This window comes from Ranitomeya imitator, chromosome 2, assembly GCF_032444005.1.
Source record: "Ranitomeya imitator isolate aRanImi1 chromosome 2, aRanImi1.pri, whole genome shotgun sequence".
NCBI classification, from domain to species: Eukaryota; Metazoa; Chordata; class Amphibia; order Anura; family Dendrobatidae; genus Ranitomeya; species Ranitomeya imitator.
The window spans coordinates 780056962-780077256 of NC_091283.1; the positions used below are offsets into that span (position 1 = coordinate 780056962).

Consider the following 20295-nt stretch of genomic DNA (forward strand, 5'->3'; position numbering starts at 1 on the left):
GTTGGGGTTAGTGGTGGAGCTGGAATTGGGGGCATTCCACTAGTTAGGCACATCAGGGGCTCTCCAAATGCAATATCACATCTGATCTCAATTCCAGCCAATTTTGCATTGAAAAGTCAAACAGTGCTCCTTCCCTTCTGAGCTCTGCCGTGCACCCAAACAGTGGTTTACCCCCACATATGGGGTATCAGCGTACTCAGGACAAATTGCACTACAACTTTTTGGGTCCAATTTCTCCTGTTTCCCTTAAGAAAATAAAACAAATTAGATCTGAAATAATTTTTTTTGTTAAAAAAAGTTAATTTTTTTTTAAACATTCAAAAAATTCCTGTGAATCACCTGAAGGGTTAATAAACTTCTTGGATATGGTTTTGAGCACCTTGAGGGGTGCAGTTTTTAGAATGGTTTCTCTTTTGGGTATTTTCTATCATATAGACCCCTCAAAGTTACTTCAAATGTGATGTGGTCCTTAAAAAAATGGTGCTGTAAAAATGAGAAATCACTGGTCAAATTTTAACCCTTATAACTCCCTAACAAAAAAAAATTGGTTCCAAAATTGTGCTGATGTAAAGTAGACATGTGGGAAACGTTACTTATTAAGTATTTTGTATGACATATCTATGTGATCTAAGGGCATAAAAATTTAAAGTTGGAAAATTGAGAAATGTACAAATTTTCGTACGTTACACTCCCAATAAATCCAACCTTTGCCCATTCTGTGGGGAAACGTGTGGCCAAGAGCTCGAGGTGTATAGAGCACTGGCTCACGAAACCCCTACAAGATTTACTATTACCAGAAAATTTTTCTAGCAGCGGGAGGCGAGATAGAGTCAGAACAGGGGTGGCTGTGGACTAGGTTGCTGCAGCCACACTAGCAGCCTGAACAGCAACTGTGGTAACATCCACAGCTGAGGTTGTACGCTCGAGAGCCGCCAACCTATCCTCCAGCTGCAGGATGTACTGCAAGGATTGCTGTTTGTCCGCCATTTACTATCCAGACCCTGGCGCTAGTATTATGTTAGGGTTGGCAGAATGCACCGAGTATATATATATGTATTAATAGGTGCGTTCGCAACCCAGGGTCCACTGTGCAGGAGAGGAACCTGCTGCTGGCAAATGGCGGCGCTATATGGCGGTATAAGCAAACTATGTTAACTTCACAGATTCGCTAGAAACAAGATGCTGTGCCCTGTTATCCTGACACAGGTACACAGCTACCAAACAGAGCAAAACTGTGGTCATGCAGTCAGAGAAACAGGCAAACAACTCCTCACCGGAGGTGCTGGTATTCTAGGGGCTTATTTCAGCCAAACCCTAACCACATCCAGACATGACCACACTGGCGCTTAGCTCATAGACTTTGGTTTGATACTAGCACATGTCCGTGCGGCCATAAAAACCTTTTTATAGCTGTAGCAGACAAGGACCTTCCAAGTGGTCTAATAGGAGCTGCTACAGGGCCTGAGCGTGTGACCCCCGACCTCCAATGAAAGGTCCTCCCATGGGCATGCTCAGTGTGTGCAGAGCAGGACTTAGTCCCAGAAAAGCCTGCACACCGCTGACCAGTGCTGGCTACAAAAGCAGAACTTGGAAAGGCAGCAGAGATGCTGGGACCGATGTCTCCGCTGAGCAGGCTCCAATGCGGCTGAAGCAGAATGGGAGACCGCAGCAGACATGGCTCAAGATTCCTCCTGTGCAGCAGCATCTGCGTGTCCCTGTGCCCATGCCTGTGTTGTCCACCGATTCTAGGATGGCAGACTGGGCGATGGAGGCACGTGACATTTGGGACTGCACACAGGATGCCATCCGGGCCTCCAAGGAGAGAAAGAGGGTCGCTGTCGATGCTCACCGGTGCCCCACTCTGAACTTTGCTCCTGGCGACTTGGTGTTGCTCTCTGCCCATAACATCAGGCTGCGAGTTGAGTCCACTAAGTTTGCGCCTCGCTACATAGGCCCCTTCAAGGCCCTGGAAAAAGTCAACCCTGTGGTCTATCTATCAGTTTTCCGAGTCATCTGCTGGGACATCGGGCTCATCCACGGATGATTACGAGGTGAACGCTATTGTTGGTTGTAAAGTGGTAAGAGGCAAAAAGTATTATCTGGTGGATTGGAAGGGTCATGGCCCAGAGGAGAGGAACTGGGAACCTATTAAGCACATTCGGGCTCCTCAGCTCATTGCTGCATTTGAGCATAGTGAGGCCCAAGGAGGGGTGGCCTTAGGAGGGGGGTAATGTTAGGTGTCGAGTTCCCACCACTGCACAAGGGGAATCTTGAACCATGTACTCTGCAGTCTCCCATTATTCCCCAGCTGCAGTGAAGTCTAGCAGAGACGTTGGTCCCAGTGTCTGGCTCAAGCTGATACTGTGTGTCTGGTTACAGCTGCCGCCCCAGTTTCGGCCTTTCTAACCAGCATTGATCAGCGGCGAGCAGACGTTCCAAGGACTAAGTCCTGCTTTTCGTCTTCTGAGCATGCCGGTGGAACGACCTCTCATTGGAGGTCAGAGGTCACATGCTCAGGTCCTGTAGAGGCTCCCATTGGACCACTGAAAAGGTCCCGTAAGGCTACATCTATAAAAGGGTCGTATGGCCACTCGACCATGCGCTAGTATAAAACTGAACTTGTTTGTGTGTGTGGATGTGTGATTGATCTGGTGAAAGCTCCTAATCATTCCCCTCCCTAGCATTGTTGCATGTACTTGAGTGATTGAGCTAACTAGCGTTAGACTGTGCCATCCAACACTAGGCACAAGCATACTGTGTCGTATTAGCAGCAACCGTTAGTGCGGCGCCATGCGCAATTAGGGCACTTTCCAGACCCTAGTTAGGTTGGTTAGTGGTGTCCGCCAGAGTGACGCTGCTTGCACTCAGTGTGCTAAATTTATTATTATAGCTTTTCCCTGGCACCGCAGGTGCCGAAAGCTAGTTTGTCTAGAGGGACTCTGACCCTCTTTCCTTGGAGTAGAGTCCTTTGACTTTACCCTTGTGCTCACTTTGCCTAGCTCTGTGAGCTTTAACAGGCTACAGCATTGATATCCCTGGGTGGTGTAGTCCTGTAAAGCAACAGAGTCTGCTTCTGTTCACTCCAGGTGACGTTAACCGTGTGTGTTCATCCATTATACCGCCATATAGCGTCCACCATTACCGGGCAGCAGGTAACATGACGGCACGGTGGACCCCGGGCTATGAACGCACCGTATTACTCCCTTTCTTTTATTTGGTGCGTACTGCCAGCCCTAACAGACTGTCCACCAATAATTGTCTTTTTCTTTCTTGTACCAAAGACTGCTCATCTACTCAGCTGACTCCCCAGTCACTCCATTTGGAGCAAGACCTTCAGTTGTCTCTCTTCTAGCTACAGCGCACATCTTAGCTGGTCACTCACAAGCTTAAACACTTGCCTCTGCTACATCCAGCATGGCAGACAACAGCACACACTGAACCCATTTCCTGGTTTCTAGCAAAGCAATGCAGGTGAACTCTTAATCAAGTGCTAGAATTTAGCACTCACCATCCTGACCTTGCTACATACCCTCCCCTTTGCCCAAAGGTAAGGGCTGAGCACCACCTGTCATCCACCATTTACGCATTTCACACAGGACTCTGCTTTCTACAGTTTACACTCAGAGCTCTGCTTTCTACAAACTACATGCAATGCTCAGCTATCTACAGACCACATGCTAAGCTCTGGTACCTACAAACTAAATGCAATGCTATGCAATGCTGTGTCACCTCTACATCATGCATGCAGGCTCTTCTGCCTGCAAAATACAGTCAGTTCAGTGCTACAAGCAACCTCACAACATGTGCACAAGTACCATACTGCTTTGCAGACACACAGCTCTACCAATGCTGACACACAATGCAGCGGCAAATTCACTGCACGCAGTACTACACATTGTTACTTTATGAGACACGATACTACCCCCATGTGCATATGCCGACCCGGGCCATAAGATAGTTCTGGATATCTACACGGACACACCTTAGCCCCATCCCAGGGACAAGCACATGCAGAAGTGTGGCCCTTACCAGGGTCACCAAACTTACTGAGTCCAAAAGTCCAGTCATTTGGGCACTATTACAGTCATCAGGAATTCCTGAGGCTCCTCACCAGGATGAGAAACAGCACTGCAGGCACGGTATCTCTCAGAAAATGGAGAGACAAATGATTTTTTTTACCGCTTTTTAATATTTTTTTTTCATCACATAAATAAAAACTATCATTGTTTTCTATCTCCATAATCATACTGACCTGACGAGTCATATTGGTGGGCAATTTTTACTGTATAGTTGACACTGCAAATATATAAAAAAAAAAAAACTATTGTGGACTTTTTTTGCAGTTATTCCTCAATAGGATTTTTATTCCAGTTTTCTAGTACATCACGTGGTAAAATTAATTTAGTCATTCAAAAGTGCAACTCATCCAGCAAGATAACAATCCTTGACATATAAAAAAAAAGTTGTTGCTCTTAGAAGAAGATGAGGAAAAAAGGAAAAGGCAAAAAGAGAAAATAGTCATGTCAGGAAAAGGTTAAATCTTCATTTTGCCTGAGAAAAATAAGCTACAATAATGATAAAGGATGTTGATGGTCCTTAGGTCTCACCCTCCCTCATTACACAAGTACACATTATCTAATCTGCTTCATCCAATAAGCATTCGAGATTATACAGCTTGGAGTTATAAAATCTGCATAAAGTGATAATATGGTTCAAACACTCACTTGCCTAATATTTCTGCACCCAATATCTCTACATACTGTACCTGTGTCTTTAGTTCAAAACATGTATTTGTAAATTTGATTTGACATTTTTGTTATACATTATATACAGAATATTTCTATAGGCCTATGGTAAACTCTTGAGCTCTGTGTCAGTCATGCAAACTGGGTTTGCTGGAGTAATTTAATTTGAAATAAACCTGACATAATGTAATTTACCTATAGAACAGAAATATTGTATCAGAATGTCAGTTTTAATGAAACATAATGTGAGATTGGTTATTTTTTTGCGCACTTCTTCAGCATTAAATAATTGCTATGGTTTGCGAAATTATGTAACTTAACTCTTTGTGAATGTCCAATTGAATAATGTATTATAATATAGAGATTAATTCTAAATGCTATTATTAAAGAACTTTGAACGCAATAATGAATTGAACTAAACTATAGAATAAAGTGCAGTTATTGCAATATGTATTTGTGTAGTGAGATTCAGATTTTTATTACAAAACTCCATAATCATAGAGTTAAATAAAATAGGTTGATTGTTTGAAGATAGTCATTTAGATTCGGATGAACCCAGTAAAAGCTTAACCCCAAGTTTGATGACTTATCATGGAGTAGAAGTCCGCCCATTCCCTTACCAATCTTGGCCAGTATTCTCTGCACCTGCCGTAGTTCAGCTATATTGTTATGCACTGTACCACAGCATCTTAGACTGAATTCCAGAAATAACTTTTTATTTGTCGTTGGTCGACTATATGGATTTTCAATTTAGATTTATTTAATTTTATTTGAACATGTGGATACATTTGTTGGCTTTGTCATTTCCAAGCATGGTCTGACTAGTGACTTGAATAGAGGCAAATCTATGTTCTAATTATGAGCATCAATGCCTCTTTCAATGCATCCAATAATTTTATTATGTAACTGAATCGAAACCATACATCGAAAATTATGTCCAACCTATTGGGTTAAATTAAAGGGATATTTAGGATACAAAAAATAGTAATCTGAAAATGCATTTCAATCTCAAATTTATCACCAATCCTGCGAAAAGCTGAACATTTTTGTAACTAGATTATACATTTAAGTCTATAAATATCATCCCTATACCCATCTTGTTGGATCCAACACTATTTGATAAATTGTCTTTAGTTATTGTCAAACACCTTTCTTTGCTGAACCTTCAGGATTCTGTTCCCAAATTTCAATTAGCATGGTTGAAGTCTCTCATAATAATTACTCCACCTTGATTTCCTATCTCATTCATTTGCCCTATGAGTACATTTTCTGATGCTTCCATTTTACTTGGAGACTTGCAACAAACTCCAAACAGTATTTTAATTCTTTCATCATCCACATATTTTCATTTGAAGAGATTCTATGTTGATAGATGCTGTGACATAGGTGAGTTCACCACCATCAAGGGGCAGATAAAGAAGCAGTAAATGACTCCAGTGCTGCCCTACAGCTTCTAACACCTCAAATGAATCGGCATCAGGGGGTGATGACTGAAGCAGTGAGTGACACAAGTGCCACCCACAGTTGTCGATTCATTTGAAGGTGGTGCTAGAACCTGTGGGGCAGCACTGGTGTCACTGCATCTATTTCCACCCCCTGATGATAGCTTGTTCTACTGATAGAAGATGTGGCAGCGGAAATTTAAGCAAAGTCAAGGCGCAGTGCTCATCTCTCCAACAACTTCAGAGGACGGTGATGTAGCTGCAGCTCCACTCCATGATAACGTTCTGTTCCAGGAATGGCAATAGACGCCGCAGGGGAATGAGTGCAGCCCCAACCTTCTGTGACTTCCTGTTTCATACTCCTCTCAAATGAAATGTCACAGGAAGTGAAGTAAAAATATATATTTAGAGATTAACTAGATAGAGAGACGTGTAGGATAATAAAGCTAATTATAAAAGTGGGTCTGATTAAATCCTGCACATTTATTAAGAAAAATGGAGTGCTGCCTTCTTTTTTGAACTTTATGGACTTTGGAAAACCAGTGGACAGGTTGCCTGGAGGCTTTGCACCCAGAGATAAGTAGAAGTGTTGTGCTGTTCCTTTTTTATGAATAATATAATTATAAAAGTGGTTAGGATGTAAAGGTAGATATTTCGACATAATATTTTAGTTGAATATTTAATAAAATTATCTGCAGTCACCTGTATAGTGATTTTAATCCCTTACTCAAATTTTGGTCTGCGGCATTGGCTCTCCACTTAGGTATGATGCCTATCAGTGTCTATCAGCAGATTTATTGTGTGCTTGTTTCTAGACTTTATTAGCCACCATAAGTTAAGGTACCGTCACATTAAGTGACGCTGTAGCGATATAGACAACGAGCCGATCACTGCAGCATCGCTGTTTAGGTCGCAAGGAGACGTCAAACACCGGCAACATCTGAACGATGCAGGAGCGATCCAGTGACGTACTTATCGCTCTCGCTGGTTGCTCGCTCCATGAAAAACCATTGCAGGCATCGTTGCTTTTGCTGTCAAACATGACGAATAACGCCGACCTGACGACGAAATAAAGTTCTGGACTTCTATCTACGACCAGCGATGTCACAGCGGGATCCTGATTGCTGCTGCGTGTCCAACACAACAAGATCGCTATCCAGGACGCTGCAACGTCACGGATCGCTGTCATTCTCGTTGGAAAGTTGTTCAGTGTGAAGGTACCTTTAGCTTTCTACAAGCTTTTCTAGTTTTTGGGCATTCAGCACAACACTACTAGGTGAGTTAAACATTTACTATTTTTATCTCATTGACTCTATCCGGTGCCTGATGTAAGTCCTACCATGGGAATGTATCACCTTAGATATCACAATCAATACCAACCATGGCACCTAAGTGCTTAAGCAAGTGCTGTATATTTTCTGCACAGGTAATGCATACCAGATCATTAGATGACATTTAAGCATGTCTGCAGAAGAATCATCATATTACACACGGATATGCCTCGGTTTCATGGCAATATCTGCATGCCAACTAGTAAACGGATTTTATGTCCCATGTGGACAACTTTTTTTGTGGTGCATGTTTCTTGCATCATTAATGATACATTTTAAGTCCACCTCCAACTAAAACTCAAGCTTTTTCAAAATCATCATATTGATTCAAAAATCTATATACATAGGGTGACATATTCAGCAAATACTAAAAATTTAGTGGATATATGTGGAAAAGCACATAAAAGTTACTAAAAACATATAACAATTTTCCAAGAACTGTGTGCAGGAGACACTGTTCATTGAACTTGAGATCATGCGGGTACATATCATGCAGATAAAGAGACTATATTTCAAGATGTTGTAAATAGGAGAGAATTTTGTCTACACCCAAGTTACAAACTCTGCTATACAAAAGCTGAACTATAATAATTTGCACTTTAACCACATAAATACTTTTACTTTGTGCAGTTGGGCAAATTTTGAAGGATCCCAATAAAATAATTTTAACCCCTTAATGACCGCCAATACGTCTTTTAACTGACCTGAGATATAAGAGAATAGCCTCCCCATACAGATGACAATCCAGCATCTGTCGGTTGTACACTATAGCTGACAACTTGCTGTACCAGCCATGATCAGTATTTGCACCATCTAAATCTGTTTAACCCCTTAGATGCTGCTGTCAATAGTGACTACATCATTATAAATGGTTAACAGTGTGTGGGGGCTTCTTCTTTGTCACAATTGGTGCCCTCAGATCATGATTTTGTTGTCCTGATGTTTGCCATGGCAATTCATGACCAAATAGTGGCCTTAGAGTCTGACGGCTGTAGTAATCTGTTTAGAAGTTAGCAACATTTAGGTGGTAAAAATACACATTTTCATTTCTGTCATACCACTTTGCATTAATTCCTGTAAAGCACCTGAAGGGTTAATAAACTACCTGACAGCAGTTTTCAATATGTTTAGGGGTGCTGTTTTTAAAATGGTATCACGTTTGTGGGTTTCCCAATATATGGGACCCCTAAAGTCACTTCAAACATGGATAAGTCCCTAAAAAAATAAATTTTGTAAATTTCTTTGAAAAAATGAAAAATTGTTGCTACATTTTTAAACCTCCTAAAATGCTAACAAAATAAAATAACATTTTACAAATGGTGCTGATGTAAAGCAGGCATGTGGGAAATGTTATTTATTAATGGTTTGCTGTTGTATGACTATCTGGATTAAAGGGATAATCATTCAAATTTTTTAACATTTTTCTAAAATTTTTGATATTTTTTATAAATAAACACAAAAAATGTTGAACAAAATTTACCATTATCATAAAGTATAATGTGTCACGAAAAAACAATCTCAAAATCACTGGGATTTGTTGAAGCGTTGCAGAGTTATTACCACATAAAGTGACACTGGTCAGATTTCAAAAATTTGGCTCGGTCACTAAAGGGTTAAAATGTATTTAACCCTTGAAAAAAACAAGTATATCAATGGCATGAATGTCAGAAACCTGTCATTTAGTCATTGTGTCCAAATGTAATATCAAAACTAATTCAGACCTTGCCTCAAACTGAAACTGTAAAATATATATAAAATGGTTTTGGATATTAGCAAAAAGGATTCCCTTGATGTGGAGCGTTAACACTTTCTTTTTTTCTAGCACAAATCTGTATTTATAATAAGTTTTGCCACAATTTTACATTAAACATGGCATAGTGGTACAGAAAGTACGTAGCCATTTTGCAGTGGTAATTGTGCTTAGCTAAGAAATAAAATATTTTCTGACTTAATTCTGATCCCCTTACTGCTCCACATATGGAGGCTCAATAGTCAGCATTGTTGCCTGGGGTTCTAAATTATTATCCAACTAAGGATAACATCTGCATGGATACAAAATGCATGAAAATTATGCCAACATTTTGACACAAGTTACTGGCAAAATAAGCCAATCAATAGGTAGTCTACACTTCCACGAAAGTGTCTAAAGATGTGCCAAATCTATCAAACAGTTAAACAGCATGGATCAAAGTGCAATATTTGGCACATTTTGAAACAATCTACTATAATTTTACTATGTCTAAAAATTTGACGGTAAATTTTCAAACCTCTATAAAAATATATTATGAAACTAATTAGAACATGGTAGATTCAAGTTTGTAAGTAAGAAGTGACATTTTAATATATGTAACACTAAAACAAACGAGATGCCCTAAAACCGTTAAAGGTTTCATGGAGCATATTGGAAAATGTATTAGATCTCAAAAAATTGAATTTTAAAGAGTAATTCTATCTCAGATATTAGCAGTATATACTATCAATGCATCTTAGGCTTGCAGTTATTTAAAAATGATGCTACAAATCTTGTCATCGTGAATGGAGTGTGCACTGTGCTCTTACTATTTTCAGAACTCCCTTAAGAATTAACACCGAGAGCTGAACGTAATGTACTCTCAGTAAGGCGTCATTCAGACATCCATGTTCTACATACATGTTGTTTCTGTTTCTTTTTCACAGATAGAACATGTACCAATATAACCTTTGGGGCTTTTCACATGTCCATGTTTTTTCACAGACCGTGGGTTCATGTTCATTCTTCTCCACTATCATAACTGAAAAGTAGTGATGAGTGAGCACTAAAATGCTTGGGTGCTCGTTACTTGAGTCGAACAAATCATAATGCTTGGGTGCTCGACCTGAGTAACGAGTATAACGGAAGTCAATGGGAAACTCAAGTATTTTTCTGGCAGCCCCCATTGGAGGTCTAGAGGGGGTCTATAAATTACTGAAAAACAATGGAAACAGCAATGAAATGGCATGGGAACAGCATAGGGAATACTCCTGGAAGGATCTCTGAATCCAAGGTCGCTCCAGGGAACAATGTTGTCAGAGTATTATGCCACTTTTACGGACTGATAATAAACAAATAAAACCACACTTAAAATAGATTTGACTGGAAAAAGTTTTGAGAAACATTCTTTCAAGGATAATGAATTGTATTTAAGGCAAAATAAATAAGAGAAAAGAATACTCCTCCACACCTTGGGCTAAGTTCACACACAGTATTTTTGCTGCGTTTTTGCATGTATACTTTGCTTTCAATGGTGAAAAAACATTCCACAGGAAATGTATTTTATCATTTTAATACCTTATCTGGCCATGTGGTCTGAGAGACATGATCAGACACATTGAAAGTCTTTCTTTTTTTTGCAGGGCCGTAAGCTGGCCATCACTATTTGTACAGCGCTTCTGATTGGTCGTGTGCCGCTCATGTGACCGCCACGCGACCAATCAGAAGCCGCGACGTCATTCTCATTCACTAAACTCCTAATTCTAAGAATTGAGGACCTGCGAATGACGTCACGGCTTCTGATTGGTCGCGTGGCGGTCACATGGGCGGCACGCGACCAATCAGAAGCCGGGACGTCATTCGCAGGTCCTAAACGCGCGCATTTTAAACAAAGAAGCAGCGTGATGTCCAGGGGCCGCCGGACAGGTGAATATATCAATATTTTTTATTTTAATTCTTTATTTTACACATCCCTATGGATCCGATACCGATACTCGATACCACAAAAGTATCAGATCTCGGTATCGGAATTCCGATACCGCAAGTATCGGCCGATACCCGATACTTGCGGTATCGGAATGCTCAACACTAGTTATGGGTCTTCCACCAAGACAATGACTCCAAATATACTTCAAGAACCAACCAGAAATAGATGGAAACAAAGCACTGGAAAGTTCAGAAGTTGTAACTCCATCTCCAGTGCTATAAAGTCCCTCACCACTACCTCATACATATATTTGCTAAAGAGAATATTTGAATGGACACATTAAATCCTTTAATTTTGCCTGCTTTGATGAATTTCTGAGTGCAAAACACCGTAAAAATCATGAATCAGTCATTGAGTGCATGGAGAACAACAGCAGGAAGGCTTACAATTTGTAAGGCAATAATCTCTAACTAGAAGCCAGTCCATTATTCCTACTTTTGAATTAGAATTTTTGTTTTTTTGTGGAGTAACCCAATTAATGCTGTCATCTTTGATGACTTTCTGAGTACAAATGAAGGTAAAAAATATGAATTATTCAACGAATGCATGGAAAAAACAGCAGCAAGGCTTACAATTTAAAACCCAATAATCCCTGACTAGATGCCTGTCATAGGCTATATGTACTGCCACACCTCTCCATAGACGAATTACAGATAAGTGTGGTATTATTATGACAAAATAGAATCTATTTGAATTAGCCCTGAAAAAGGCAATTAGCTAAATGTAACAGCATCAAGGAATATTATTTCATCAACCCTGCTGGGGAATATAGTAGAAAGATTTTCATCTACTCAGCCTGATATGGAGGATACCAGGCTCTTCTGTGCTTACTGTACAAGCTCTCCTGTCCTGACTGTGAAATCCTGTATACAGTTTGAGAACTCCCTATGTGACACCTACCTGACAGCCCACAACAAGGCACGGCATCATATACTAATAGAATCCATTGGATCATTTGGTTTAATTTTGTTTTACCTCAAATTGAAGGTGGATCCACAGAAAAGCATTTTTTCTAATTACTAAGGAATGGGTAAAGTGTATGAACTAAGTGCAAGGGATGCCAAAAACAGATGGGATAAAGGTAGTGTGGGTAGTACCATCAGTTGCGCATGCAGCAAACTCCAGTTCCTCCTCATCATTAGCATCACCCATTATAATTTCTTGATCTATCTCAGCTTGCTCCTCCTGCATAGCCTACTCTTTATTTGTCAGCAGCAAGCCTTTTAGTTGACAGAGACATAAGATGGTGATGCAGATTATGGTTTCATCACCGCTCACCATCTTAGTCAAGTTCTCATAGTATTGGATAACTGCACAGATGTCAGATATCCATGTCCACTCATCAGCTCTGATGTGTGGAGGCTGACTGGAATACCGATGTGCATGATGTAGCTGGTTTTCAACAATTGCCGTCTGCTGCTCACAAAGCCTTGCCAACATATGTAATGTTGAGTTCCATCATATGGTGACATTGCACACCAGTCGTTGAGCAGTAAGTTGAAAATGCTGCTGCAGCACTGCTAGGGTGGTGGCAGCTGTAGCCGACTTGTGGAAATGGGCACACATGCATCGTATTTTCATAAGTAGTTCAGGCAGTTCTTGGTGGGTTTTGAAAAATCGCTGAATCGCTAAGTTGAGCATGTGGGCCAGGCATAGTATGTGTGTGTGAGTTTACCAAGCTTCAGAACTGCCACTAGGTTACAGCCATTGTCACACATGACCATGCCTGTTTGTAGGTTCAGGGGTGATAGTCACAGATCAGTCTGGTCTGTTAGACCATTCAACAACTCTGCAGTGGTATGTGCTTTGTCACCTAAGCAGATTAGCATCAGCACAGCTTGTTGCTGCTTGGCAAAGGCTGTGCTGCAGTGATTCCAGCTTTCAACTGATGTTGACATTTGTGAGATGGAGGATGAGGATGAGGAGATGCAGGAACTGCTGTAGATAGTGAGGTCAACCCTGATTGAACCAAGGCCCCCAATCCTCGGTGTCGGTATCTCATGTTTTCTCCCAACGTCCAAATGGGTCCCAGCTTCCACAATGTTCACTCAGTGTGCCGTCAGGAAAATGTAACATCCCTGGACACAAGCACTTGTCCAGGTGTCCTGAGTTCAGTGGATCTTCCCAGTCACAGCATTAGTCAGGGCACGGCTGAATTTCTGGGACATGTGCTTGTGTAAGGCGAGAGAAATAGAGGTGGCTGAGAACCAAATACCGAGGGATGGCTGCAGCTATAAGGTTGGGGAAAGGTTCTGTCTCCACAAGCCTAAATGGCTACATTTCCAATGCAAGCAGTCTGGAAATGTGGCCATTTAGTATTTTAGCCTGTGGGTGGGTGGCTGGGTATTTACACTTGCATTGCATTGGAATGGGGTAGGAACAACTGAATGATGCACTAAGACAAGGACGTGGTTGCTGATGATGATTGCAAGTGGGCAACGACAGGTGCAGGGTGGGAGGCATCTTCACCTACATCATGGACAGGGGATTGATGGATGTCACCCATAGACACCTTCTGGACCCTGGCATTTGTCCCAAGTAGTCAGGTGCTTTGCTTACATGTGGCTGAGCTTGGAGGTGGTGGTCAGACTTCTAGTTGTGCTGCCCTGCTGATGCTGGCATGGCAGATGTTGCAAATGGCCTTTGTTGGGTTACCTTAACTGTACTGTCTTTAAAAAAAACCCAGACTTGTGAACACCTAAACCTTGGCTTGGAACATAACCCTTGCTGGTGCTCTGGAGATCAGTTGACCACCTTGTGTCTCTTCATGCCACTTGTGGTGCTGCAGATGCCTTCCCCTGTGTGCTTCTGGCCTCACTCTCTATATTACCTTCCCCATTTGGGTCAGTGACTTCATCGTCCACCACCTCATCTTTCTCTTCTGCCCCCTTGTCCTCCTTCTGACTTGCTGACATAACAACACCACTTCCTGGCAATTGTGTCTCATCATCGTCCAGCTCTTGCTTTGCTTGCATTTGCATATGCCTGAGCATGCAGGTGGTGGTCAGGCTGCTAGTTGTGCTGCCCCTGCTGATGCCGGCCAGGCAGATGTTGCAAATAGCCTTTTTTGAGTTAAGTGGACTGTCTTTAAAAAAGTGCCAGACTTGTGAACACCTAAACCTTGGCTTGGCAACTTCACCTGCATTGGTGCTCTGGGGATCAGTTGCCTGCCTTGTGTCTCTGGCCATCCCACTGCCTCTTTCTGCCTGTTGTGGTACTGAGGATTCCTCCCCCTGTGTACTCCTGTGACTTCATTGTCCACCACCTTGTCTTCCTCTTCTGCTCCCTGTTTTTTCTTCTGACTTTCTGATATAACAACACTACAATTGCTAGCAATTGTGTCTCATCATCATTCAGCTCTTGCGACAGTTATTGAATTTTCCGACCGTCGAGTTCTTGAGAGAGTGACTACTCAAATATTTGAACATCGCTACATGTGATCTCCTCATGTCCCTGTTGGAATGGGTGGGGTAAGAGGCCAGAGTCTAGAAATGAAAATGTGAACAGCTCTTCGGAGTGTCCAAGTGTGGAATCGCTTGTCTCTGTCATTGGACATGGTTGGAGGAAGGAGGAGCAAGGTGAGGATTAAGTAATCCAGAATCACGACTACTGAGACTGGATTATGTGGTAGACAGGATGGTTCTGGCAAAGCGACTGAAAGGATTATCTGCTATCAATCCAACAACATTTTCACACCGGTCTGGCGTCAAGAGTTTTGTTCTGCGCCCTCCCTACAAAGTGGGACAGGAAGCTATATCGACATCATGTGTGTGTTTGTTGTGCTCACACGCAGGCAGTTTCACCTTATAACCCAAGAGAGAAAGTGGAGTTCAAGTCCAAAGATTTTTTGTTTCAACTTGCCCACACCTTCGGCCTCTACTCTCAAAATCAGCATTATGTCCACTTCCCCATCCCTTTCCAGGGCGTCTTGCACATTTTAAAATATGACTGCTATATCTCTGTTGAGAAAACATTGCAGACAGTATTACAGTGCCAGCAATATCTGCCCACTGCAGATGGATGTATAGGACTGTAGGATCAATATAGCAATGCTATTTGAAACCATAAGTTTTTTCTGTGTGTTTTGAGACTCAAGCATGATAAATGCTGTAGAAAATGTCACTGCTGAAAAAAATTGCAGTATTGGGGTATGTTTCCATATTCAGGAAACCTTCAAGATTTGCTGTGGATTGGACATTATGTTATGTTATGATGTTACAGCATAGTGGAGGGGATTTTATGAAATCCTGTCTCCTCTATGCGTGCAGGGCCACATTCAGTGGACATGTTGCCTAACCGGACATGCTGCGCGCCTTTCCAGGCCGCAGCATGTCTATTTACGGAGAGTCTGCACAAGATAAATAACCCAGTCTATGAATACGATGCAATGATTCCGCATGTGTTCAATGAATACATCCGGAATCACCGGGCATACAACAGGGGGCAGCACTGTGTCCAAAGCGCCGCCAATACGCCCAGTGGAAACATTCCATTACAATGGCAGCAAAATGTGCTAACTTCAGATGGACGTATAAGACTGCTGTATCAATATAGCAATGCGATTTTTTTTAGCAAAAGTTTTTTTGGGGTGTTTTTTTGAGGCTATAGCACGTAAAATGCCATATAACATTTCATAGCTGAAAAAATAATGCTGCATTACAATGCCAGGCAACTTTGCACACCTCAGATGGCTGTATGAGACTTCAGTATAAATATAGCAATGCAATTTTTAACAAAGTCTTTTTTAAGGTGGGGTTTGAGGCACAACTGTAGCACGCCAAAATGCTGAATAAAATTTTACAGCTCAATAAAAGGCTGTATTACAATGCCAGGCAAACTTGCACACCTCAGACAGACAAATTAGACTGGAGTATAAATATAGCAATGTGATTTTTTCAACAATTTCAATATAATTAGTGTCATTATCAGCAGGAGCTTATCAATACAGGACAAGATGATCTGAGGCCATCTATTCGAACCACACCATCACCACTTATTAGCTCTGTGTCAATATAAATTATTTACAGAAAGCTGCCAATCAGTGATGTGAGGAAAGTTACACAGGACTCAACATTTCGAGCAATGCTAAAGTACAGCACAGAAAACTGTGATTTTATCACAACTACTGCACTCATTAAACAAAGTGATACACAGCTGGAATTATGGTCTCTTTCGCTACATCATGCTTTTATCACATTATATAGCTAAAGCTTGCTAGTCAGTTTCACACTATTTTCCTCTGGATCACAATGGACGGACTGACCGTGTACACATATATATAAAAGGCTGTAAGTTCAATTCAGGAGAACTTAGTTCAGTCTTGGCATTGGCGTTTGTAAACAGTGAGTGAAATATGCTTATGTGAATCCAGCCTAAGTGTGGGTTTTACATGTTAGTTTCACATTTATTAGATATTTGTAGCATAACGAGTAAATTTGCCAAAAAAGTCTGAACAGTTTAATTACATGTAGGTACAAATATCAAGATTACCAGAATGTGGCTAAACTGGCCATCTGGTACATCTTTTGTTTAGGCTAAGTTTCAGAAATGTATGGCAAAACTTAATGTATTTTTAAGTGCTTAATCTTCACTGTCTTATACCCAGCATAAGGCTAGGTTCCCATTGCGTTATGGTGGTACGTTTAACAGACTACGTTACACTGCGGCATAATGCGGTGTAACGTAGTCCATTAACGCCGCCATTGCTTGTAATGGCGAACGCATCGCTAGTGCACGCCCACATTGGGCGTGCGCTAGCTATGTGCCGTCATTTGAGTGACGGACCTCGAACGCTGCTTGCAGCGTTTGCGGTCTGTTCCTCACTAGTGCAGATCGGGGATCTGCGCTAGCGGGATCAGCAAATGCGATCCCTTTTGGAACATTGCATTAGCGCAGTCCGTAGCGCTATGCGCTAAACGGACTGCCCTAACGCAATGTGAACCTAGCCTTAGCTATAGTGTCAATGTTTGATCAAAGGAAGCTTAAAAAGGCATGGGAGTGTATGTATGGGTGAGGTTATGCCAGACATTGCAGCACATCTTCATTCTTTTAACTATGAGCAAACTGGAGTGTCGGGCACAGCTGCTTGTAATGCATTATGTTTGTCAATTCATAACTGATGAAAACACAAATGTACTCACTGAAAACGTATAAAGCTGCTGGCGTTCACGATCAACCGGCTGAAGCAATGTGAGATGTCGAGTGATACCGGTTTGCGTCACTGTGAAAACTGTACTGTAGTCTGTTAAGTATAGGTACAGCTGAGGATCTTTTGTCTGTAAAATAAAGCAGAGTACATGTAAGCACAATTCAGTCATTTACAGTATCAAGAGCCAAATGTGCATTATATAGTATTCTACATGGCTGCTATTCTATAAAACTGTTTTTACAAATTTTAGTCAATTCTAAGGGGGATGTGAAGTTACATAAATATAAAACAATTTATTAGGAGTCCTTTGCTAGATGCTCTTTCTAATTTACATTGGCTGTATAACAGGAGCATAATGATTGGTCCATGTGGGAGAGGGGCCCTCCAATGCCAATTTCTTTTGGATGTGCATCCCCAGATGAACATTCTGATGATAAAAAGGGGACCCGTTGGCTGCCTGCACTGCAATAAACACTGCCCGGCCAATCAGAGGCCAGCAGGAGGTGTCTGCTTGCCCGTGTCAGGCGGCACAAGCCAGTGAGGATATGTGCGGCCCACAATGAAGTCAGTTCTGGCTTCTACACTGGTTATAGAGGAGGACATTGCATGTCATAGGAGAATGTGCTGGAAATGAACCGATGGGGCTCAGGGTGAAGGGGTCATTAATAATTATACTAGGAAGGTGCCCAAGATTGGGTACATTTTTATAGCATGGGGGGTTGTTATTACTGAAGGGGCCAGGATGAGGACATTATTACTGGAAGAAGCCCAGGATGAGGGATATTGTCATAGGAAGGGGCTAGGATGGGGAAATTATTACAGGAAGGAGCCTGGAAGGGAAATTTATTATATGGGGCAAAAAAATATATTTTTATAGCATTTAGAAAACTACAAGGGAATATACATTTGACTAACATGCAGGTGGGAGTACATGCCAAATTTTTTATTGGGGTACATCAGACTAATTACTAAACTGTTGTTGACTAAGATTTGTCCTAGGTACTTACAATGGCTTGTAGTTATTTAAGCATGATAGTGTTAAGATTAGAGATCATTAGTATGTAATAAAAATGATGTTTCAAGGAAATAAGAAATTTTAATTTTAGACATGAAATCGGACCAATTATCACGAATATATGGATTTAAGAATATCTAATAATATTGGCAAGACTAAAATGTTTACTTAATAATTAAGCTGGTATTTTATCTTCTTACACCAGAATAATTTATTTATTTACCAAAGTTGGTATCCTAAAAAGAACTTGTCGGTGTCACCATGTTAAATTGTGTAATAAAAATTCTGGAGCATCTTTTCCCAAAACTATGCATTATGCTAATGATTTACTTCTCTTCCTAAAAAATGAATAAATTGACAATCAGGTTAGGGTTGAGCGAAACGGGTCGTTCATTTTCAAAAGTCGCCGACTTTTGGCAAAGTCGGGTTTCATGAAACCCGATCCGACCCCTGTGCGGGGTCGGCCATGCGGTACGCGACTTTCACGCCAAAGTCGCGTTTCAATGACGCGAAAAGCGCCATTTCTCAGCCAATGAAGGTAAACGCAGAGTGTGGGCAGCGTGATGACATAGGTCCTGGTCCCCACCATCTTAGAGAAGGGCATTGCAGTGATTGGCTTGCTGTCTGCGGCGTCACAGGGGCTATAAAGGGGAGTTCCCGCCGACCGCCATGTTACTGCTGCTGATCTGAGCTTAGGGAGAGGTTGCTGCCGCTTCGTCAGAAGCAGGGATAGCGTTAGGCAGGGTCCATTAACCACCAAACCGCTTGTGCTGTAGCGATTTCCACTGCCCAACACCACCTTCGGTGTGCAGGGACAGTGGAAGCTACATTTTTTTTTTTTTCCTTCAGCGCTGTAGCTCATTGGGCTGCCCTAGAAGGCTCCCTGATAGCTGCATTGCTGTGTGTACGCCGCTGTGCAAACCAACTGCTTTTTTCAAAGCACAAATCCTCTTGTTCCTTCCTTTCTGCACAGCTATCTTTTTGGTTTGTACACACTTTTTATTTAATTTGTGCATCAGTCCACTCCTTATTGCTGCCTGCCATTCCTGGCTGAGATTACTGCAGGGAGATAGTAATTGAAGGACACTCCCTGTTTTTTTTTTTTTTTTTTTGTGGGAGATTAAGATTGACATTTCTGCTAGAGTGCCATCCCTGTCTGTGTCATCTCTCACTCAGTGGGCCATAGAAAGCCTATTTATTTTTTTGCTTGATTTGGGTTATAAAATCTACCTGAAAAAATCACTACATCAATCAGTGGGAGAAAAATATTGGCCTCAGGGCTTGTGTGCCACTCTTGACTCCTGTGTGCATCATCACTCACTCAGTGGGCCATAGAAAGCCTATTTATTTTTTTGCTTGATTTGGGTTATAAAATCTACCTGAAAAAATCACTACATCAATCAGTGGGAGAAAAATATTGGCCTCAGGGCTTGTGTGCCACTCCTGACTCCTGTGTGCATCATCACTCACTCAGTGGGCCATAGAAAGCCCTTTTTTTTTTTTTTTTGCTTTATTTGGGTTCTAAATTCTACCTGAAAAAATCAATAAATCAATCAGTGGGAGATTAATATTGGCCTTTGGGCTTGTGTGCCAGTCCTAAGCGTGCCATCTCTCTCTCTCAGATAGTGGGCCATAGAAAGCCTATTTATTATTTTTTTTATTGGGTTTATAAATTTTCCCTGGAACAAAAAAAAAAAAAGTGGGAGATAAATATTGGCCTCTGGGCTTGTGTGCCACTCCTGACTCCTGTGTGCGTCATCTCTCACTCAGTGGGCCATAGAAAGCCTTTTTTTGTTTTATTTGTTTTCTAAATTCTCCCTGAAAAAATCATTTTATTTTATTTGGTTTCTAAATTCTTCCTGAAAAAATCATTTTATTCTATTTTTTTTTCCTAAAGT

The 20295-nt window shown here is 41.4% G+C and overlaps 1 protein-coding gene across 1 annotated transcript in view; it reads right to left on the reverse strand.

The window, feature by feature from the left end:
• The window catches only part of PCDH15 (protocadherin related 15), a 2320333-nt gene that overhangs the window by 1150051 nt on the left and 1149987 nt on the right, over nt 1–20295 (reverse strand). Inside the window, exon 13 of the mRNA XM_069753541.1 lies at nt 17375–17509. Coding sequence (XP_069609642.1) covers nt 17375–17509 — 135 coding nt within the window. The remainder of the gene's footprint in view (nt 1–17374; nt 17510–20295) is intronic.